The 25,151-nt window shown below is 30.9% G+C and overlaps 2 protein-coding genes across 10 annotated transcripts in view; one reads left to right on the top strand and one right to left on the bottom strand.

Moving 5' to 3' along the window:
- The window catches only part of Ten-m (teneurin transmembrane protein Ten-m), a 683,381-nt gene that overhangs the window by 19,866 nt on the left and 638,364 nt on the right, over positions 1-25,151 (top strand). The window lies entirely within an intron of this gene.
- Positions 5,183-23,275, bottom strand: LOC145970521 (uncharacterized). Of its 2 annotated transcripts, XM_083097365.1 has the most exons (3): positions 23,153-23,275; positions 20,325-20,463; positions 5,183-6,888 (listed from the first exon to the last, which is right to left on the bottom strand). In XM_083097365.1, exons 1-3 carry the CDS (start codon positions 23,190-23,192, stop codon positions 6,402-6,404), a joined length of 666 nt encoding a protein of 221 aa, XP_082953491.1. In that variant the 5' UTR covers positions 23,193-23,275; the 3' UTR covers positions 5,183-6,401. The 2 variants fall into 2 exon arrangements, with proteins under 2 accessions (XP_082953491.1, XP_082953492.1); XM_083097366.1 differs by lacking the exons at positions 20,325-20,463; positions 23,153-23,275 and adding an exon at positions 8,264-8,486.

A 25,151-nucleotide genomic window follows, 5' to 3' on the forward strand; every position in this document is an offset into this window, starting at 1 on the left:
GTCAAGTACGAGGGCGTGCAACGGGAAAAAAATTTCGTAAAAGGAAAAAAGAATTATTTTTCACATCTCGTCAACGCTATCGCTATGCAATTTGCAATTTCAATTAATGCAGTTTTATATCTTCGACGCGCGCTATTATCTAAACGAGTTAATCGCTAACGAGCGAGGGGGAGGGAAAAACTGCACAATATCGAAATAATGAATTGTCAAGCGACAATCATCCCGATGCATTTGGCGGACAAAGGCTCGTTACACAATGTCAGGCGTCGACAAAATCGAAGCGCACCGCTCGACTCGTCGCGCGTGTGTTAGCAAAACGTTAAATGCTGGACAAACATAATTTGTCCCCGCCACTCGCAGGCATTTATTTGCCGACGTCCTCCCCCGACTGATTTTCGAAAGTGTGAAAGGCCGGGCTCTCCGCTAAAGTGTTCGTCCTCGTGTTTTTGCCCCGCAGCAAAGCCATAAGGCGAGCTTTTCCGGGGGTGACCGCGCGTAACGCGAAAGAGAACGAAATAGCACGCGGAAAGACTAATGAGGAGTAATGAAACACGACCAAAACCGAAAAGAGCCGGCTCGACGGACGCGATAAACGTCATATGCGAAGAAGATTACTGCTTTTATACTGTAGCGAATTTTCATCGTGACATAACTGACGATAATTGACCAAGTATGATTTATAGTCACGTCATTAGTATTTAAATAGCCGGGAAAAATATTACGGTAAAAATTACAATTTTTATAATCGTCGACGTATTAACATGTAAGAGAAAAAAATCGCGATATTTTTATTCAATAATATTATATATTTTACAAGGTATTGTAATTATTCAGATATTTTAATGCAGAAATAAATAATTTACAATCTTTATAAATATCCTGATATCGTTACATTTCAGCTTCACAATAAATATTGTAAAAGAGAATGTATTTTTCACTGTAAAATTTTCTTCGTGCATAAATAATGGAATTCAGCGACAATAAAAAACCACTTCAATATAAATATAAGAATCACTCACATGACAATTAATTTATTGTCATGTGAGAGTGATTCTTATATTTTATTCGATTCGCACGCGCGATGAAGAATATACAAGATGTTCCTAAATTTGTGATAAATATTTTAATGACAAATTCTTTGTAGCATTTTAAGACGAAAATTCTAATACAAAAATGTTAAGGCTATAATAGTTTTCAAATGGGAAAAATTTAAGGATCACGATTTTTAATGAAATTCTTGAATATTTTCACAATAATTTCACCAATGTCAAAAGCATTCGATTCAAGGAAGCATCTTTACTATTAGCCATTTTGCCACCCTTGAGCGCGCGAAACTTTAGCCCTGTCATTCGTGATCTTTTCCCATTTGAAAACTATTACAGCCTCGACATTTTCATCTTAAAATGTTACAAAAAATTTGTCATTAAAATATTTATCGCGAATTTAGGAACAATATATATGGAACCCTATATATGGATAAATAAGTGAACAAAAATATAATATATAAAAAATAAAAAAATTCAATTCTCTAGTCTAAAATCGTCGCAACAATTTAATCTTCTTTCGCGCCCTCGACATTTTCCTTTTTCCGCGGACGAGATTTACATCAATATTTCGCTCCCTGAGAAAAGCGCGGGGGACACGTGCATTTTTGCGTGAAAATCGCGCTTGTAAACGCACGCTACCGAGTATCGAATATTTCAACTCGGGAAAACGCGCGATACACAAGCCCTCATGGAAGGACACGGGGGCGGTGTATACGGAAGGGCGGTCTGTGACATCGAAGCCGGCATGTCGGGTTTGGCACGATGTTTGCCGAATACAGTCAAAGTGCATGTGAATTACCGCATTAACCTGGACTCGGTGGATCTCGATATATGTGTGTGTGTGTGTGTGTGCGCGTGAATATGCGCTGCCGTTGGTTGGCGCAACGCGAGCCGCGTAATTAAAACATTCTTGTCACCGGACGGATCGTCAGCGCAAACAGGAGTGCCCATCATTTCGATTTGAATTCATTTGGCGGTTGAATTAATTAGCGTCGCCGGTTTTCGTTTCACCGACGTGTCGGATGTGAGGATCCCGAAAGCGGGCACAACGGACGTAACGCCTCTGTCTGAAATATTGATGCATGCATGATATACTTGCCGAAAAACACACACATGGAATTTCGAAACGAGACTTTTATCCCATGGCTAATACCAGATAGCGTCTTTTCGCGACATATCGAAAACGATCTTGCATTTTGTAAGCTTGCGAAGTGCTCGTAATGAGTTTAAAATACTATGATTTAATCATTCTCCTCCCAATCTCGCGTTATTACTTGAATCTTCTTAATAAAAGGATAATAGATAATTTGACAAAATCAATTTTCATGTACTATCTTCTTTTTTTTCAAATTGTACGATTAAATAAGAGTCTTTAATTACGACTTTTGTGTATTGTAAATTTTAATAAGCGTAAATTTTCAACGAGTATTCACATTTCTAGAGGAGGAGAAACATACGTGTAACCTGCAGATTGTTATCTATTGCTAAATAATTTTCTTTGCTAGCTACTCGCTCAACTTAACGTCGTGTTAAGAAGCTATTCGACGCAGTCGGGACCGATTCTGAGCTTAGTCCGCCAACATTCTCGCATTTGGAGAGCTAATAAATAGTAGGAAAACGACCATCGAGGAGAAGAGGCTTCGCATAAATAATCCGGTGACTCTGACAGTAGAGTCACCGGACTCTATGCAGTGTCCCGGCTGCATAGAAATTTTAGAGCGTGCTCTAACCATGACGAGTGCCATGTTTTATGGAATGTTCAACCGCATTTAAAGCCCGACGCGACAAGTCCCGGTACAAGGGTACTTAAAATTCGGCGAGTATCTCGACCACAGATCTCCCGTATATTTGTCCGGTGTACTGTTTGTTTTTTTTTTCAAGCTCATATTTACCACTTACACCTGACGTTTCTTTCACTACCATTGATAATATATTTTAAATGCGTGTTACATTAATAATTTTTTTAATAACTTTTGCTATATTAAAATATATCTCTTAGAAATTTCTATTTATTCTTATATTAATTTTTTTGCTATTGATCTACTTGTTTCTTTAATTAATTCTTTAATTATATATTTAATTATACAGGATAGGCCATTTTAATCTACGCACTGAAATATCTCAAAATCCATAAGTTTAAGACAAAAATGTTTCAGACAAAAGTTGTATGGTTTCGAGGGGGCCATAAGAGGGTATCATTGGTTTGACCTTAAAAAGTTATTTAAAGGTCACATGAAGATCACTTTCAATTTCTTAAATGGAACACTATATTTTTTATTGCATATTTTTGTAGCTGACTTCGAGAGCTTTCCAAAACACTATAATAAAGTATTTCTTCATTGAGTACTTTTCGAGTTATGAGGCTTGAAATAATTTCTTAATTTTACATAAACCATAAAATATCTAGTAAAATATTCATTTTTCAATTATCTTACCTTAATACTTTTATGTACAAAATAATAAGAGGAATCAATTGGTGTAAAGAAAAAAAAGTTGTTTTTTAAAAAAAATATGTAATTGTTGATTGCAAATTACATATTTTTTCTTAAAAACAACTATGTTTTTTTTTTACACCAATTGATTCCTCTCATTATTTTGTACATAAAAGTATTAAGGTAAGATAATCGAAAAATGAATATTTTACTAGATATTTTATGGTTTATGTAAAATTAAGAAATTATTTCAAGCCTCATAACTCGAAAAGTACTCAATGAAGAAATACTTAATTATAGTGTTTTGGAAAGCTCTCGAGATAAGCTACAAAAATATGCAATAAAAATATAGTGTTCCATTTAAGAAATTGAAAGTGACCTTCATGTAACCTTCAAATAACTCTTCAAGGTCAAACCAATGGTATTCCCTCCCCTATCGCTTTTTCTCATCTACCATTGAATCATGGTTCTTATCTTTGAGAAGTACGAAAAGCCTCGGCACTTCCTTGATTCGTGAGAAACAAAGACCAGTAGATTGAAATTCGTTTATTGCAGCCCAGCTGCTTCTATCGCGCGAGAGTTCGACGTTATTCTTTCTATTACAACGATAAGACTGGCGAGGTCCATTCACGACTCCTGCCCGCCGTTTCTTTCATTCGAGTTTCCTTTCTCCGAATTTCCTCTCTCTTTTTTTTTCTTTACAAATGTAGCTAATTGGAATTGATGCTGTTAAATTATATCGCTGCTTATTAAAAGTGAATTCGCTGTTCAATCCCATTTTATTATAAATATTAAGTTTAATTTGTTTTTTCTTCCTCGTAGAATGTTAGATTAATATACTCTATATATTCTTAACAAACTAAGTTGTTCGAAATGAAAAAGTAAGTTTCATGAGAGACACAATATTTTTATTACGAGGAATAGAAAGAAACTGACCTCTTTTGGCTTTGCAGAATTGTTGGAAACAGGTGATGTAACAACTTTCTTTTACTGTCGAAATGTCCTTCGCTCGAGGAAAGATGAACGATCAAGCGAATTCTTCCGAGTATATTCGCGCAGAAAGGAAGGAAATGTACATGAGGAAGCAGAGGAAACGAGGATGTGTGTGTCAGCTAAGCGACACTGACGTCTCTCTTGGCTGGTTGAAATTTTCGGTTACTGCGTTTAAAGGAGGTTCGAGGAGGAGAAAGAGAGATGATAAATAAGGTCAATTCTGTCCTTTCTTTTTCTCCTCTCTCTGTTTCTCTTTCCAGTCGCAAAGATTCGAAAGGCGGTGGACGATGACGTTTGTCTATGCAAATTCCTGTCAGGCCGCACGATCCTGTTGAGTTTCGCGTTCTTCCATCTTTCATTTTTCCATCTATCTCCGCCATTTTTCCGACCGACATTACGCACGGGACATTAATGGAACATGGTTGACAATTTTTATCTCTCCTCTTATTGGAATATTTTATATTTGACGAAGAAAGAATTCTAGTTTCAATATACTTATATCTTTAATATTGGACAACGATGTCGCAGATTTGATGATCGAGGAAATCGATAAATTATAAAAAAATTAAAAAGAAAATGGCATAAGAGCCAACGCGCGGTAGAGGTTGGAGCGCAGAGAAGCAATACTTCTTTCTTTTTTCAATATTAGTTTATTACGAAACACATATTATAATAACAAAAAGAGAACGTTTCGGATCATTTTTTGATCCTTCTTCAGCGCGATGTTAATAATATATATTACAAATAGTGACGCGTTACATTAAACGAATTTTTTCTCGACGCTAAATTAGATGACGCTAAATTACATCCCGCGGAGGTCCAGTAAGCGATAAATTATAACATCTAGCCTCGTCTTTTCGATTGCAAAAGTCGTAAAATAATGCGCGCAAATTTCCGCCTCAATCGACAGACTAGACGACAGCAAATCGCATTATCTGCGCGTAATTAGTGTCATACATAAATGAGTGAACGGATATGTTACAAAGGCAATCGAGCGAGATTATGTATGCTTTTAATAATCGAGCGGAGATGATTAATTATTATCGCACTTGCTACTTCAACATTTATCTATATGCTTCCATTCTTTACTTTCGCGAAATACTCTAGAAAATTGAATATTTAATCGTTCATCGCGAATCACGATCAACGATTATTATCGACGATAATGATTAGTAGTCTCTGTTATCTCGCGAAATTTTACAATCTCCTCTTTTACATCTTTTATATTCGTCGATTGTCATTGATGAATTGAACGACAAATTAACACAACAAAAATTGATATACAGGGGGTTTCTTAATAAGTGCGAAAAATTTTAGATGATTCTTTGTCGAAAATTAAGGGCGGTTTTTCATATAAACATATACTCCTACTTATTAAGAATCACCCTGTATATTTGTCTGATCATCAAAAAGTTTCAAGAAGATTTAAACGGATCTCCGTGTCAGACCGGATAAAGCTTATTAATTCATTCGCGTAATGTATCGGAAAAAGAGAATGCGAGGACGTATATTGTTACTCAGCTTTATGGCTTGAGAACAAGTGAAAGTGACATTCTCGCGATATCCGCGTTCTCGCTCTCGTATTTCTTCGTCCTCGGTGAGAAAGGATCTTCCCGACTGGAAGACATGAAATATTTGCCGAAGATGGTGGACACGGCCAATCTGCGCGGACAGCCACCATAAAGAAGAATGTCATCACGAATCCAGAAATGTTGGTTGTTTCCCGTGACCACGTATACACACATACACACATATATGGTCGTAGAAAAAGCATGTAGCAGGGATAACGCATTGCTGTAAACTTTGCACAGGAACGGCTTTGTTTCGAACCATTTCGTAGCGCAAAAGCGTATCCGGATATATTCGATGGTGTGCTTTAACGTTGAATCGGATTGGAGGTATCATCGTGAGATTACTTATTGCCTTTATTTTATATATTTCTTCGAGCTTCGGAAGGACCACCATATTTACCCACAATATTATCGATATTTCTGGATATATCCGAGAGTGTGCAAGGACCGTCATAATCAGCAATGTCCTGAAAATCTCTTGACGGAGAGTTGCCTCCATCAAACTCTCCAAGATATAGCGACATATAGTCGCTCGCACTTTTAAATTTCTTAAAATTATTCATTAGTTGTATGTGGCTGCTCCTGAGAATATCTCTAGCACTTGGCCTAGAATGTAAAGAACTGCTTGCGTTGTAGGCTAAACTATACGTTGGCTGTCTTGAAGGGTCTGGTTGATGAGGATAGCTGGTTGATGGAGCAACATATCTATATTCAGCATTTCTACCAGGATGTAAAAAATTGCTTGCATTATGACCCATACTGTAGGTTGATGGCTGTTGATTTCTGCTTGATGTAGCAACTTCGGGATTTCTATTAATATTCGGAAGATTGCATGAACTATTCGATCTGCAAAATGAGAAATAAAAACTTGATGATTAATCAATATTTTAAAGTCTTGTTTGAATGTCCACAATATATAATTATTAAGTCTAAGCTATTATTGTTAATAAAACACACTCATTATTCAAATATCTCTCTACACAGAAAAAAAATGAGTGCTACACAGAAAAAGAATGAATGCTCAAATCAAAACTTATATACTTAAATTAACGTGTTCATTGTTTCATATACACAACAATTTATAATCTTCTTAGAAGAATTTAATAATTTTAAATTTCAACAATATTATAGTCTTATTTTAATATTGTAATTGTCACCTCAAGAATATATAATTATTTAATTCTACTTTAAGAAAATTATAATCTTTGATTTAAAAATATTATTTTCTATCTAACATTGTTTCTTTCCATTCAAGAAAATTAAATCTTAAATCATAAGAATATATTTTTCTCGATTGAACTATATAAAATGGTTTCATTCAAGCAAGCAATTATTCAAGCAATTATATTTTTCTTTAATTAACGCAATATAATCTCATTTCAAGATTTTCATGTTAAAACATTTAAAATATTTTCAAAACAAGAATGTCCTTTTTTTCTGTGTATATTCTCATAAATTCAATGTCCAAATACAAAAATTCTTGCCCCATTAGTTAATTTTCATACTTATTCATAATTCATACAACTTGTTACAAATTACCGATTATAGAAATATAAATATTAAATATAATAAACAAAATTGTGTGTGTATTATATATTTTGATATAGTATTAATTATATATATATATATATATATATATATATATATATATATGTAAGTTAAATTTAATCAAATATTTATAATTTTTGTAGTAAACACATGATAAATACTTGATATGTAGTGAACACATGATAAATTTTATGATTTTACTTATGATATACTTTTTACTTATTATACAAAAGTATATAGGGTGTCCCAGGTATCTTCCGTCCAAAAAAAAGGCAGATTCTCTGGCCATTTTAAAAACGATTTTTCCTCAGCGAAAATGTCGAGGGAGGTCATTATTTTTTGCATATTCCCAATTTTTGTCATCATGTATCTTTCTAACTAAGCCTTAAATTAAAATTCTATTAAAGTAAACTCTACCTAAAATTAACTAAAGAATGTGACTTTATTAATATTTTATTCCCATAAGCCTTAGTTTGCGAAAAACCTTTTATTTTCAATCGTTTATAAATCGAAAACTATTAGTGCCGCGACATTTTCGCTGAGGAAAAATTGTTTTTAAATTGGCCAGAGAATCTGCCTTTTTTTTTGGACGGAAGATACCTGGGACACCCTGTATATAATTGATTTAAAAGAGATAAAATATAATAATATTCAATTTAGCGGTTTTTCTTACCTTGTTGATCTGACTTCAAAAGATACATTGATTTGATGAGCGTCGATCAAATGTTTCATTAAATTAAAATAATTTATATTGTTTTCAAAAACTTGGTCGCAATATTTGCATGTCATTGTAGAATTCCGATTGAAAGTAACATGATTACTATAAAATATCCATTCTCGATGTTCTTTCGCTGTATTTTCATCAATTTTATAGGTATTTTTTAAATGGTTCTTCATAGCTGTCGTACTGCTGTAAGTTTTGTTATAAATCTTACATACACAAATATTACATACTGCTTTACAGTCTGGTATGTCAGAAAAGGGCCAGTTTTCATCTGTTTCTGGGATGACAATACTGTTATAAGCATTGCTATGTTGAAATTTTATATGATTTTTCATGTTTAAGTTGTTGCAGTTAAGATGAAAAGAAACGTGACAAATACTGCACTTTGCAATATTAATGCTCGCCTTTATAAAATATCGCCATACGTATTTTGTAACGCCCATAATATCTGCTTTGTATATCACAAATTATATATGACTAAATTCAAATAAAGAATTATTTCAACAAAATATATAGAAACTGATAAAAGAAGCAGAGGAAGGTCGCAGAAAAACATACATATGAGAGACTTTTTGTATAAATATAAATATTGATACACAATCTAAATTTGTCTAACAAATTTTATGACTAGTTGCTTATTTATTGCTGATAATCTCATTGTTTGTAGAAAAATTACAGAAAGAGTTAAATAATCGCAAATATTATAATGTGAATATTAACAACTATCAATTTTTTACGAGATATCTTTGAATTAGCAAAGATTATTTCTGTTAAAGGATTTACGTAAACTATCACGTTAATAAGAAAACAAGTTGTGGAATATTATTATTAATCAAAGATTACAATAATTAATTTTTGTGTGTGCGTGTGTGTGTGTATATGTTGGAATAATTATAAATTAAAGTCATATTATGTTACATATTTAATAATATCATTTTATTTAGGGAGATGAATCAATTTTACTTTTATTATATATATATACAATTAATGTATCATACATATCAACAAATTGAAGATGCAAAGATACGTGAAAATCTAATATTTGTTTAAAAGATTTTCCTTGCAGAATCTATGATAGATTCATGTCATATGATATAAAGAATAATAAATATAAATATAATATAAAAATATAAAAAAAACTTTTTCTCTTATATCTTTGTTGATGCTTGATAAATATAGTTATATATATAACAAGATGTTTATTTGCAAAAATAAATGTAATTATATTGTAAGATTGCCAAACGTTACATCAAAAAGGTAAAAATAAATAATTACTTATCTGAGGTTTATCAGATTAATTCTCTTTTATTTACTTGAGATTATTTAGATCATTAACATCAAAATTTATTTTGTATAAAACACAATAAGAATCTGATATCTATTTGACATCGCAAGCTGTAGTATCTTTTTTAGAATTATTAAATTAACTGTTTGAACACTACTCGATCTGCATAGAGTCTACAAGAAAAAAGAGTAATAATTGTTGGATTAATGAATGTTATAAAGAATGAAACTATATGGACGGTACAGTTGCAGTTTGCGCGTAAAGCCTCGACTTTTATGAAATACGGCCTGGCAAAAGTTCGCCATGTAGGACCACTGAGCCGCTGACACCTGCAATCTGCATTTTCGGTTGCATTCGAGATGCATATACTTCGGTGGTATATCCGTATTTTACGATTATTCACGTGCCATTGTCTGTATGACGAAAAATGTTGCGATGCGCATGATGCTTTTTCCGACATCCATGCTATTGTCTTACAAGGGAAGGATCAGAAGTGTCCCTCTCCAATTTGGATATGTTATAATCTAAGTGAAAATAAGATATATATATTTTTTTATTTATGATCATTATAATAAATAATTTACATATTGTAATTTTTATATTATATTATATATAATTTTTATATTACAGCAATATAAAAATTTGTTATATAAATTTATGTTGTTTTTGTATCTCCTCTGAGATAAATTTAAACTTAATGGGCAAGAAAGGGAGATTACGATTAAAATATCAATTATTATCAATTATGAGAATTGATTGTGAAATGCCATTTTGGAAACTCCAACAGTAGGCGAGGATTAATTTAAACTTGATATCTGATAAAGATCCATGTTTTATTGTGTATAATTAACGGCACATGCAATGCTTCAGATTTAATTATCTCCAACTTCTCTCTTCCCAGCATCTCATTCCATGTTTCCCGAAACAAATATCAACCACCGCAGCTTCCTTTGCAGCAATCCCGCCGATATCCAAGTTGGGAACGTCGATAAATCAGGTTGGTGTTAGCGGAAAGAGCATTATTTACATTCGATCCGGCGGCAAGTTTAGAAGTTTTAATAGCTCAATGACATTTGTTTCCGGATTGGGGTGAACGCGCTTGTATAACGCATATTGGAGAAATCTTTACTTTCTCTCTCTCTCTCTTTCTCTTCTTCTCTTTCTTTCTGTCATCTCGCTATCTTATCCAGAGAAAAGTTTCACAATCGAAGTTATCTGAGTTGTTTATGACGTCAGTAGCTCGCTGCAATAGTCCATCTTTCAAGCGCGAGAGTTATGACATATACTTTTATATTATCACCACTTTAGTCATCTATCCGCTTACAACATATGCGTCACTTTTCTAGCGAGTAAAGTTGCGATATAAAAATCGAATATACCAGCCGGCCGATTACTTTTACGAAGTACAAAGTACACGAAAATCGCCGCAATTTTCCGTAACTTCTTTGACGCTCTGCGAACTGATTTTTCCATTAATGAAGGCATTTAAATGTCGGAAATGTGTGACAGGATTTTAAATAGCCGATTAAATATTATTTTTCGGTAAATCGCGATTGCGTGGCGCTTACTTCATTTTGAGATTTAATTTGTGACCAATTGTCAGGACGCATAATGTCGCAAATTAGACAATCGCGACAAATAATGGCTCGTTATCATTTTTTTGCATTTGTAAAAAAAATCGTAATTTTCCACAGACATCAATTCTCGACCTGTCCACTCGCAGAAAATATTCAAGTATGCATATGACTTAATATAAGTTCGCTTATCGATTGTTATCAGGCGTGTCTTGCTACCTGGCTGACTTGCACAAGACTATTTTGTAATATAAAAGCGCGTTTCTCTCGCATGCCCTTCGCGTTATTAATTATTCATCTCATGCCATGAGGGACGGCGACGTAATGAGCGTCTATGCCCCCCTCATCTCTCTCTCTTTCGCGTTCTTTCTCTTCCTCCTTCTCTTGCTCTCCTTCGATCTTCTCATTCACATGACGCTTCTTCATCCATTCTTGCCTCGCGCGCGCTCTCCTGCTCGAGAAAGTCAAGAAAGATTATTAATAGCCCGCTCTCGCGTGAATTATCGTGCGCTCTACGAGATATCGTCGCGAGCACGTGCGATATTCAGCGACTTGACTTCGCGTAGCTTGCAGCATTAGCGCCTGGCGCAGCAACGGGAAAATATCTGACCCAGTAGAAATTGGGTTGCACCTCGAGATGCTCCGTTGCATTAATATGAGATCAGATGCCTCGCATTCGGTGGCCCATCTTCCGCGTTATATCCTACGAGTTCATCGATCCATCGCTCCACTCGAAAATTTAAATTGTATCTTTTATTTTTCCGAGAGGTGGGAAAAAGAAAAATTGAGAGAAGAAATCGCAAAAATCCCTCATAGCTGTAATTATATTTCTAATTAATATATGCACGCGCACATATACATAGGTATATATATATATATATAGATATACAGAAATCTCACACGCAAAAGTCAAACTATTAAATGTACAATGCAAATTGGCATCGTTTTCGTAATTGAGAAAGTCGTTCAACTTCACGTGACATACTTGCATAATTTTAATCAGCAACCTATTTCCGTACAGATATTATCCAACAAATAAATATGTATATGTAATAATGTATATTCCCAACATATTTAACTAACTCTCGTCTATGCGACCGCGTTACATTTAAACATCCTTTACGAGGGCTCCGAAGGTTTTAATGGCATGGTGCTCGAAAAAGCGGAAATATGTCGGCACATCGGAAGTAAAAAAGGGAGAAAGAAGGAGGAAGAAAATTTTCTCTCTCTTGCTGTCTCTTTCTCTCTCTCTTCGTGAGATGCACAGGAATATATTCCCGTCCCATTCGCCAATAAAGGCGATACAAACGAGCTCATTATGCGGAAAAGGGGCGGCGGTTTCAGTGAGGAGCGCCGGTGGTGCAGCCACCGCGAAAACCAACTCTCTTCTCAGAGTCTCCCAGAGTTCTCGACAATCTGGCTCCTCGGCCGTTCTCGCGGCGATAAAGATAAAGGAACGACGAACCGACCAGGCTGACGTAAACGCGGCACCATAACGCTCCCCTATCGCGCGCATAACGTTCGAACATTAATTTGCATTCGCTTCCTGGCCGCGGCTCCTCATACGCGTCAAGACAACGGAGATGCCCCAGATGGGCATGCAATAACCAATCGAAGAGAATGTTCCTCATATCTCTATTTTATCATTTTTAATAATTTTCAGTAACTAACATAATTAAGAAGAAACTTTTTTTTTAAGAACTAAAAAAAAGAAGTATTTTATTCAATCAGAACTAAAAAAAAGAAGTATTTTATTCAATTTTCTCAAAATTGTAATGTTATAGAATATTTCTTGGACTAAAATTATAAGCTATGTGTTTTACGTCTTATTAATAAAAATACTTAATTAGATTTTTGCGATTGTTAACATGCGATGCGTTGACTGTAATAAAAGCAATATAAAATAGCTATCTGGTAAATGAAATGGTATTATTAAATAAATAATATACTTTTTAATATTTAATTATTTCAACATATAGTTATTATCATAATCTTGAATTAATATATTCTGCACTTTTTCTCTTTCTTGTCAACTTGAGGATTTACGCTAATTATTTTGACAGAAGTAATAGTTGCAAATTCACAGATATAGATTCATAGACAGATTTATCTTGTCGAGTTTAGCAGTTTTTAATATCGTATTCATTGTAATATTTATGATTTATCTAACTCTTTCTGTAATCTTTTAAATTGATGACATTATCAGCAGTGAAAAAGCTAATCGTAAGATTTCTTAGATAGAGTGTATATCAACAATATTTATATTTATACAAAGATTAAAATTATTCTTCGTTTAAATTTAGTTATATACAATCTGTGATATAAAGTGGACATCATGACTGAAGAATCCTTCCTATGTACAAGAAGCTTTTGGTGGACGTATTTCACAAAAGAATTTAACGTTGCAAAGTGCTATATATATGGTAAAAATTATCATCTTAAAATGTCCAATAAAAATATAAGAAATCACGTAAAAACTGAACATAGAAATGGTAGTATTGTTACTTCAATAGTTTCAAGAAAAAATAGAAAATAGCCCTATTCCATTTCTATACAAAACAGCGCAATAAAATGTAATATTTGTGAGAAAAATTATAACATAAATTACAGCATTACCACATATATGAAGAAGCATTTACAAAATATTCATAAGATTGATGAAAATACAGCGCAAGAACATCGAAACTGGATATCATGTTGTAATCATGTTATACTAAATTTAGTTAATAATACAATGACGTGCAAATATTGCAACCAAGTTTTTCAAAACAATAATTATTTTAATATAATGAAACATTTGACTGACACTCATCAAATCGATGTAGCTTTTGAATCAGATCAATGAGGTAAGAAACGACAATAAATTGAATTATTATTTTACCTCTTTTAAATCAGTTATATATAAGTTTTGCATAAATAAATAAAATATATGTGTATCATGAATAAAATCATAAAATTCATTTAAAATTTATCATATACTTATTACAACAATTACAAATTACTAAATTCAATTTAACTTTCATATATATCTAGCTACACAACACTATATCGTATTTAAAATTATTATTTTTTTATATAACAGCTAAAATAGTAGGTTTATGAAAAAAATGCATAAAGCCTTTTTTGTAGGGTTTTTCAGGGGCTTTATTTTTTGCTTAACATTATTTTTTCTCAAATCAATATTTTCGGAAATAAAAAGCATTAAAATTGTGAAACTTCAATTTGTTGTTTCTTCTAAACCAATGTTATCCCCCACTTATTTCTTGCGTAGAATTACTCAGAAAAAGTTCCTCTACAACATATTTAAGTGGCGATAAAATCGGTGAGGTCTAACCTTTTATGCACATTTACCTTATTGTGTATAATCGAACATATTATTTCACGGCGTGCATTTACATTTTGGCTCTTATTTGATTTTTATGTACATTACATTTGATGCCTATAAAACTATGTATGATGATTAGGTATTTTAGCTCTTAAGAATATGCTTACTTCCTCAAAATCTTGTAATACTATCTTGATAATAGAAAGAAAATATAAATATTATAATTTATTGATATTTTTTTTTGTATGAACTTTTGTATTTTAATATTCGATTCTAATTGCATACAAAATATGATCTTATGTTAAATTAGATCTCTCGTTTTATCAGCAAAGAGTAAAAATATGCAGAGAGTGACAACATCTCCTTTTCATGTCTATTAAAGTAGGTCTTCTACAGATTCTTCAAGTCACGAGTTTCTGTCGTAGTTCCGCGATTGGCCAGTCTTTGAAGAACCGCGCGACAAGAGAGTAGCCTCGCTCAAAAGACTAATTAACCTCACGGGGTCGTTAGCATATTCGTCCGTTGACCCGATCTTGATGAAGAGAAACCACTCGAATCTTTATGCGCGCACATGCCTCTTTCTCTCTCGTTTTCTCTCTGTCCAACGGCTTGACGAAGAATAGCGATTGTTGGACTTAAGAAAGAATGTGCAAGTAAAGCTATATCAGTCTTTTGGAGGTATTTTTATCACAATCTAGGGAAAAATGGCAAATAATTTCAAGGATCGCTGAATTTTTTACTACTGGAATTAAGTTTGATATTCTTTTGATATCGTGATGTATATTATTTCGTAAGCTACTTTTCATGAATAGTAAAAATTACTTGCTTTCCTGTGTTGTGATTTGTGTGTGTGAGAGTTAAATATTATATATATCTATAATTTCTCATGTGAAATATTACATGAAGAGCTATATTATATAAGTTACATAAATAACATTGTTACAATTTTCAAATATGTTGAACGCTTCAATAGTTGCTATTGTAAATACAAGATGTACATTGTTAATGACGTCAAACAAAATCAATAATTATCATGAATCTGTGTAGATATGACTCTGCTACAAGTATGCGTGTCATGTATTATTTTTAATTATAGTAGATTTGTTAGCAAATAGGATTAATTTACATCATATAATCACTCTTTTTATGTAATTAATAAAAAAAATAAAGAAAAAAATGAGAACATATACGAGCAGTATGAAAAGAATTAATAGAAATAAATAAATAAATATATATAATTATTATTAAAAATTGAAAAATGATAATTTATTTCATTAGAAGTTTTATATAAAAAATAATACACACACATATTACATAAATATAAATTCATAAATATAAATTCAAAAACAATAAATTAAACATAACAAAATTATACTCCATGTAAAGAAATATGAAAAATGATGATTTCGAAGCTTGAATACTTGTTCATGTCATGAATTTTTATTCTTAGCAACTTGTTATTTTTTAATGGCATTCTTTCAGAATGAGTACATTAAAAATTATCGTATTATAATCTAACTTTTAACAGTGGAAAAATTCAAAAATAATCTATTTTTTTATCATAACACGAAGTTTTTCAATTGAAAAGTAAAATTAAATTGACATAGTTTTTAGATTAGTAGATAATCAACAAGTTAAAAGAAACTTCTAGCGATTTGTGGAATTGTGTATTCTGGCAGATATATATCTTAATGCTAACTGTGTAAACGAATTTTACAATCACGATCATTAATGGAATCGACTTTCGGGATTCGATGTCGAGTACCATGTGAATAATTATTCGAAAACGATTTGCGGAATCTCATTAAAAGCCATTTGCATTAAATGTCAATTAACTCATGTTACGCGTTAGAATACACTTTGTGCTGGATCAGCCTTTAATTAGAGATAGAAGTTGAGTTATTCAAATTACAATAAACAGTAAAGAATCACATATACCTATTTTATTTTTATATTGAAATAATATAAGAAAACACAAAAATGATAATCATTAAAATAATCTTAAATTACATTGTTTAATTTTTTAAATTTGTTTTTATTTTTCTCATGTTCCTAACATTAATTCATTATCTTCGGCATGTGTATTTAAAATAAGATATTTTCTATTTCCGGAATATTATCAAATGCGCTCACACTAAAAACGTATACGTGCTGATTTTATAATAACTTTGTTGACAATCCGAGCACGTCGCACCACTGTCGATCTGCACCAAAATTTCAACTGAATTCGATTTTTTTCATTCTTTCACGATTCCTCCCGCAAAGCGACCGTTACCGTCGATATTCCTACACACACAATAGAATATTCCCCGTAGAATAATTGACTTTATTGGATTACCCGAACTGCATTCTCTGATACGCGCGATGAACAAAATAAATGCTTGCACAACCTGTATAAATTATTCCATCAGGATATCATCATCGAAACTCGAAATTACACACGTAACTTTACAGCAAGGATGATGAAGTTGTACGAAGTTCAGAAATATTATTCAATTCTGATGTATCTATTTTTACGCAGTGTCGATTACTTTTGAATAATTCGTGGAATTTTCATATTTTGATATAAAAAATAATCTTTAAAATAATTTTACTTTTAAGTAATTTTACCTTTGCTTATATTTCATACATATCGTGATGCTTATCACATATGTATGCAACATAAGCAATTAAAGGTAAAATTATTTTAAATATTATTTTTTTATAAAAATATAAGAATTCTGCTACGAGAAAAAAATTACAAATGGAGATAATAGATTAATTATAATCCAAAACATTTTTCGTATGTTTAAGTCCATCAATTTTTGTTATAAAAATATATATAATTTCTCTCTCTCTCTCTCTTAATATACAGAGATTTGATAAATATTTATATTGTTGCGATAAGTTGATGGGATACTTATTGCCATTGTGGGATATGCAAGGCGCGTACGCGAAAAGAGGAAAGAGCACAGACACGTGGAGTCATTTCTACGCACGTGTACGTACACACGTGCGAATACGTGGTCGCACTTTAATCGAGATAAATCTCGATATTTATAGCCGACGATCGCGCGGGGCCGGATATGTCGGCCATTGTACTTCTGTAAATGCGCCAACGCATCTGCAGCTGCACACCCAAGTTCGGATATAACGTCTGAGCTTATTATATGCGATCGTAGTACAGCGCACGTCGGCGTTGCATTTATGTTTTGCGTTTACATACCGGGGGTAAATACGCGTAAAAACATACAATATGGCAAATTAAACCGAGATATCTGAAAGAGCGATATCGCAGGTTTGCATGTGTTAATTAAATATTTAGAGATTTAGTGATGCAGATTATATATATATCATATATTTATTGGCGATGGGGAAAATGCATTGATGTGTGCATGACTATCTTGTCTCCGTTCCAAACAGTAACATTTTTTCTTTACTATTAATTAAAAATTCTCTCTGTCTGATATGTCCAATTAAAACTATAAAATTATCAAATACATACAGTAGCGTGCAAAAGTCTTTGGTCAAACTTAATATCTCCAATTTATATGCATAATGTATTTAAATATCGATTTTAATTATTCCTCGAAGTCAATTTATATTTTCCAACAAATTTTCAAAGCTGTAATTTTAACTTAATACATCTTAAGTCTTATATTATCTGGAAACACAATCAGACCTCTTAATGACTATAGAACGTTATTTATGTACTGAGTCATACAGTTCTTGTTTCTTTATATTAAATTTTGGTATATTATGGATAAATTTGATTCACAATATTATCTTCTTTAAATAATTTAATTATTTAATATTAATATACGTTTTATAAATCTAATATTTAATTTAAATTTATGTGTCTCTTGTTGCAATGTCATTACAAATAATTGTTGAAAAATAAAAAAAATGTGAATATTCAATTAAATTGCATGATAAAATTCAAATTCTTTTTGAAAAAGATTATATTTATGCGAAAATTGCAAAAGATTGAAAATTCCAAAATTACAAGACTTCAAGAAACAGGAATATATGTGACAAGAAAACGTTGTGGACGACCTAACTGTACATAAAAAAATGAAAGACAAACACATGGTCATGAATAAGCGAAAGAGAAGACTCCCAGCAACTGTGTAGAAAGAAAACCTGAATAAAATTAGGAAAATTCCGATGTTAATGACACAAGAAACGGGTCTAAAGGGTCGTATTTGTCAAAAATCTTTATTACGGCGTGTAAATGAAACAAATCGTTTTCAATGGGCTAGAGAACATCAACCTTGAGCATTGAATGAATGGGAGAAAGTTTTTTTGTATTGATATGTCCAAGTTTGAATGACTTGGAACTAAAAGACGTCAATATGTTTGAAGAACGGTCGGAAAATATGTACTTGATGTATATTCGAATACATATGAAGTTATACGTATAATCTTATCGTAATCTTGTTTATCTCTTCTATTATCGCGCTGCGTAAATGAAAAGATTAACAAAAAATTCTTGGAGCTTAATATAAAGTTAACTAAAAATTGATAAAAAAATGTACCACAGTATCTTAGTGCAATATGCAATGCCATCTGGAACTCGGAATATTGACAAAGGATTTATCTTTCAGTAAGATAACAATCCTATACATTCAAATTATGTATGAATTGTTTGAAAACGAAAGAGTCTTTAAAATCATGGCATGACCATCGCGATCACGCGATCTCAAGCCTATTGAGAAAATTTGTAAGATAAATTGGATAGAAAGGTTCGTATGATGGCCTTAATAAATCTTCAAAACTTCTGAGAATATTTAAACAAAGCCTGAAGAAACATAACCGAAATGATGGAAAAATTAATGTCTCGAACGCCAAAATTATACAAAATAATACACGCTAAAGGAGACAACATCAACGAAAGCAAAATTTGAGTTAAATTGAGCTATTTGTGTTAAGTAAATAAAAAGTTCTTGTTTATATTTTGTTAAAATATCATGTAAAACAATGTTTCATATCAAATTTAGCATTGTTTTATTATATTTTGTCTTTTATTAACAATTATTACCAAAGACTTTTGCACGTTAGTAAATGTACACTTTTTTTCAAAGATTGTTAATTATGTTTGAATTATATATATATTATAAATATAGATGACAAATTTAAATTGTTATATCTAAATATAGAATTAGCTAAACGAGAAGCTGATTTATATATTTCATATATTTATAATATTTAATATTTATATTTATAATATTTAAAATATATTTCATATATTTATAATATATATTTTCCTTTCCGTTATTGCTACCGTTTCTTCCTTCCGTTATTTAGTCCCGTTATTTCCTTTTCCATCGGAATGCATCCTTACTGTGAAACACAGGTAGAAGATACATTAAGATAAAAATAGATCTTTGTCCCTAATAAACACATATATAAATCATTCCTCTATTCTTTCATTCAAAATTCTAAGAAACTTTTTGTTTGAAGTTTCCACCAGTTTCGTGGAACTTAGCCGCACTGTTCAAAAAATTTCAATATCCAAATACAAAAATTCTTACCCCACTATTTAAAAAATTTTCATACTTGTTTACAATTTATATTTATATGTCACAATATGTCACAATAATCGATTATAAATGTACTAAATTAATAAATATTAATAAATTTGTATTATGGTATTTTGATATAATAACCTAACAATAAGTTTTAAATTGAATATCTACAATTTGTAGTAAACCCATGAGCCATAAATATTTGAAATTTGTAATTTTATTCATGATACACATTCTTATTATATATGCGAAAGTATATATAAATGAATATATATAATTTAAAAAAGATAAACATGTAATTTATCGCAATTTCTCTTACCTTTGTGGTATAAGGAGTGAATGTGAAGCTGCAGCAGTTTGTGGTTGTGGATGGAAATGCTTCATTATATGCTTAACTAACATCTTTGATTCATTCTTTACAACAGCGTTACATTTCTTGCATGTTAGTTTGTCCATTCCTAAATTAGAATAATTATTAGTGAATAGTTATATTTGAAGTTTTTTGCTGTATGTTTATTAATTTGATGTATAAGTTATAGGCGGGATATCATAAATCTCATAGAATTCATAAGAGGAGTCGTTTAATAATTATAATATTTGCATTTGTATTAGTTAAGCATTGCGTTGTATTTTGTTTCCCACTTTTTTTCAGTCTTTTAAATGTCGGGACATGTTCATAAACAGATTAAACTTTAATGATTTTCCATAATAATTATAAATTCCTAATTTAACTCTTCAGCTTAAATTCTTTATTACAAATATTACATATTACTGTATATATATATATATATATATATATATATATATATATATATATATATATATATATATATATATCTTTTAATTAAATAAAAATAATTAAGTAAAATAATTAAATAATTCCACTTTTATTTTTTTTACTTTTTCTCCACGGTAACATAATATCCGCTATATACATCACAGATACAAAATTTACGATACAAAATCTATATAAAAGATATCAAGATAATATCAAAATCTATGCTATCGCAATGTCGTAAATATTATATATATATTTATTAAAATAATAATGTATATGAAAATAATTATGATTTTTTCATGATGATTCCGATATGATTCGTCATGATGCATCACGATTTATTGTCGTTAATTAATTATTGGTCTATTAGTCTATTTCAAACGGTTCGATAAATAAAGCGATACGATGCGAGTATCATCGTAACTCTATCGCTGACTGTGACTATTAAATACAAAATAAGAATTATTTCAAGAAAAAATACAAAAAAATATAGAAAGTAGTGTGGAAGAATATAGAAAAAAAAGGAAATACGTATATGCGAAGACGTCGAGCAAGTTGAAACATGTATGATTGTTTATACACATGCAAATATTAATACACTGTCTAACACATCTGCCTATAATATGTATAAATTTAACAATATTGTTGTATAATAAGTGTATAATAAGTAAAATTTTCGCCAAAAAAGATAACAATATTTTTATTTGTGCAGGTAGTTAAAGCCGTCAAAAATTAAAATTGCAATAAATGCTCTTACAACTAATAATATAACAATATTGAAATTTTTTTTATCTTTAACATTTATCATTAAGTTTCTATAACTGTTAATGAATTTAAACCTATTATTAATCTTTCAATGCAAATTTTCCATTAACCTGCATTAAAATATATGATTAAAACAATAAGAATGTGATTGAAACAATAAGAATAAAATATAAAACAAAAAAAATAAATATTAAATTTGCGATTTAATATTCTCAATTTAATAATAAATATTTCTTTAATCATTTCTTTATTATTAGTAGATAAAAATTGTTATTTTATTAGAATTTTTAATTAAAATATTCATAAGAACTTAAGTATTTTATTTTAATTATTGTTCAGATTAAAAAATTTATAACTGATTATAGTATATAGATTTATTTCAATATTTTTAATTTTAGAAATTATTATTATATACGAATTATAAATAAATGACAATTTTTTGAATTATTTTTATATATAATATTATTATTTAGATTAAATTTGATTCAGTTTGATTTCAATATTTATAATACTTGGGAAAATGTAATATGTCTATCTTTCAAAAATATTTGTGAAGTAAATGTTTTATATGCGTGTTTATATACATACGAGCACAGAAAGGTCTTAACACATGTATTTATACACATACCGCAACTTATATCTTTTTCTTATATACAGAATGTCTGATATAAAGTGTCCCATCGAAAATATACAAGTAGATCTCGTTAAACTGAATTGAAAAATCCTGTACTATTTTGCAAACAACCATGCAAAAATTTCAAGATATTAATTAAAGAAGATCGGTCAATCAGCGCGCGATTCACCATATGATTGCATTAGCTGTACACTCTAGACGTGCCAGTGGCAAATATTGCATAGCAACAAAAAGATAAAAACCGGAGTAAGAACAGCTCAACTTTTCATTGTCATGTAACAAAAGATAAGTATTCCGACTCTTGGTTTTTCAACACTGTACAACACTCCCCGCTGGCATGTCTGAAACGTGCATGTTATCTAGCTATGCGGAGAGATTGCGTTCTCGTTCGATCTTCTTTAATTAATATTTCGAAATTTTACATGATTAGAAAATGATATAGAATTTTTCAGTTCAGTTTACGAACTCTATTTGTATATTTGGGGACACCTTGTATATTGATATCTAAATTTATTATTTTGCGTTAGGATATTTACGTCTACGTGATGCATTGTTATTAATTTGAATTGAATTACCTTTTGATTATTAATATATTTCTCATATGAGAAATATATTAATAATCAAAAGGTAATTCAATTCAAATTAATAATCAAAATATCAAAAAGTAATTCAAAGAAATGAGAAAGAATTAGTAATATTTTTGAGATTTAACTCCACGTGTAGCGCGTGATAGGCATCTATCAGCAGCTGATTCTTGTGAATTTCGTATAATAATAGAAGGAACTAAAGCCCTAAACTCAGATCTTCGTGAGATATGATATATGTAACTTTTCATTTAATTGAAAAAATATATATATAGAAATTTCTAAAATTATATTATTTTCATAAGGTCACACTGAATCATGCTTTATATCAACAAGATAAAAAGTTTAGCTTAGGCTATATCAATTTAAAAACATTTTCTACATACTTTTAGGATTTATGTAGAAATATTCCATTATTCGTTCCATAACAATTGAATTAAAATCACTTTACTTCTATGTTATTTAATAAATATTTAATAATAGTAAATTTCTTGGTTTTATTGCGCTCACTCCGAAAGTTTACTTCGTACTGAACTTTAGAAATAAGTATAAGGATAAACTCTTATCCCTTTGTTCTTAGATGCACCAATCGTTTCTCTATCCTCCCCACCAGTCAAAATTCCCAAAATCAAGCTTTAACTTATAGTAATATTGGTTTTTCGAAATTTAGCTCACTGTAAGACTCAAGTATAAGGATAAAGGTGGACGCACATAAAATTGGACAGGAGCTCATAACCATAAGCATAAGAAAATTGATTGGTTCATTTTCTTATGCATATATTTGTGGACCAATCAATTTCCTTATGCTTATGGTTATGCGCCTATGCAATTTTATGTGCTTTCACCTTAACACTTGTCTCTTTGTATTTAGATACATCAATCATTTTTCTATCCTTTCCAATAAAAATTCTTAGAATCAAACTTTTATTTAGTAAGCTTTTAGTTAGATTTTCGAGATTTAGTCTCGAAGCGCATCTCGATGAAAAAGGAAATAGCGAAACGGAACAGAGACGGAAAGGAATCTAGGTAGAAGGCTAACTAATCAGAATGATTTCGTTTTGTTCTTCGGGAATCGGGTTTCCTATAGCAAACATTTTACTGGACAAAACTAAAATATAGTTATGTTTATCGGATATAGTAACCGATAGTAAAATATAGTAAAATCTAGTTATAGTAACGGATATAGTAATTACATAATCTGTGTAACTCTAGAATTTATTATATCAGACTTATTAATAATTTTATTTATCTGTGATATTATTTTTGTTCGTTTTACTATAAATAAATACATTCCAGCAAACACTAAGTAAGTTATATTGTTGAGTGAAAAATTATTACTAACAGTTATATAACTGTTACTTGGTGTTTAGAGTTATTTATTTAATAGAGTTTTTTATTTAAAAATATTAAAAGTATTTAGAAGTTTATAAAAGTTAAAAATATTCAAAAGAAGTTACTTAAAATGTTTAAGTTTGTAAAAGATTTATCTAAGGAGGAATTTCCTTAGAGAAAAGTATATGCTAAAACGGGACAGAATCATTCTAATTAGTTAACTTTTCACTTAGGTTTTTTTCCGCTTTCTCCTTTTCACTAGATGTTTTCACAAAGTGTGAAAGACGCAGGTATAAAGATAGTGTGTCCGATTGTGTCCTATTGTGTTCCTTTGTATTTAATTGCATTCTTCTATCCATCCAGTCGAAATTCCTAAAATCAAATTTTTATTTTTTAAGGTTTAAAGCTTTTCGGAATTTAGCCCCATGCGATACCATCTTGATGATTATAAAAGCAATAAAGAAAAGATTAACTAGCGACCGTGGCTGTCATTTGTTCAGAGGCATAATTATGTATTGTTTCGCTAGTGATCGTACAAGCAGACATAAAATCCGCGTCTATCATCATTTTCTATATCGATATCTCTTCCAGCGAGGTATGCAATATGTCCAAGATGATGTACTTTATTGGCTATATATTTTGTCCTTCACACATAACACGCAAGCCAAAGAATACTCGTCGAAGTCGCGCAACTTTTTTACAACTCCCTAGTATGTCTTTCTGGGAGTTTGATGGTTGGAAAAAAAGAAAAAGAGATGTCGACCATCACGCGAGACCTGTAAACGGTTATCGCATTACTCAATCGGAAGCACGCTTCTGGCGGCCGGAAAAATAGTCCGGATCATCTGTGTTTTATAATATTCAAGGATCTTTTAGTGAGAATCTCCAACTCTCTTTATCCTCCTCGTGGTAAATTAGGCAAACGCACTTTTATTCAAATTATTGTCGATTCGTGCTTTTGAGACGCGATCCGACGCGAAATCTTACATTGTTCGGCCTGTTATGTTTTCACAGGTTACACATTAAAAAATAAAATGTTGATTATAACATTTT

Source organism: Camponotus vicinus, unplaced genomic scaffold (assembly GCF_025532165.1).
Source record: "Camponotus vicinus isolate PSW18456_S1 unplaced genomic scaffold, iyCamVici1.0 SCAF_4, whole genome shotgun sequence".
Classification (NCBI taxonomy): domain Eukaryota; kingdom Metazoa; phylum Arthropoda; class Insecta; order Hymenoptera; family Formicidae; genus Camponotus; species Camponotus vicinus.

Coding starts and splice junctions, on each gene's coding strand:
- LOC145970521 (XM_083097365.1), bottom strand. CDS start 23,192: ATGGAACGAATAATGGAATATTTCTACATAAATCCTAAAA. Junction 20,464..23,152: donor TTTCTACATAAATCCTAAAA/GTATGTAGAAAA, acceptor ATTCTAATTTAG/GAATGGACAAACTAACATGC. Junction 6,889..20,324: donor TCACTCCTTATACCACAAAG/GTAAGAGAAATT, acceptor CTCATTTTGCAG/ATCGAATAGTTCATGCAATC.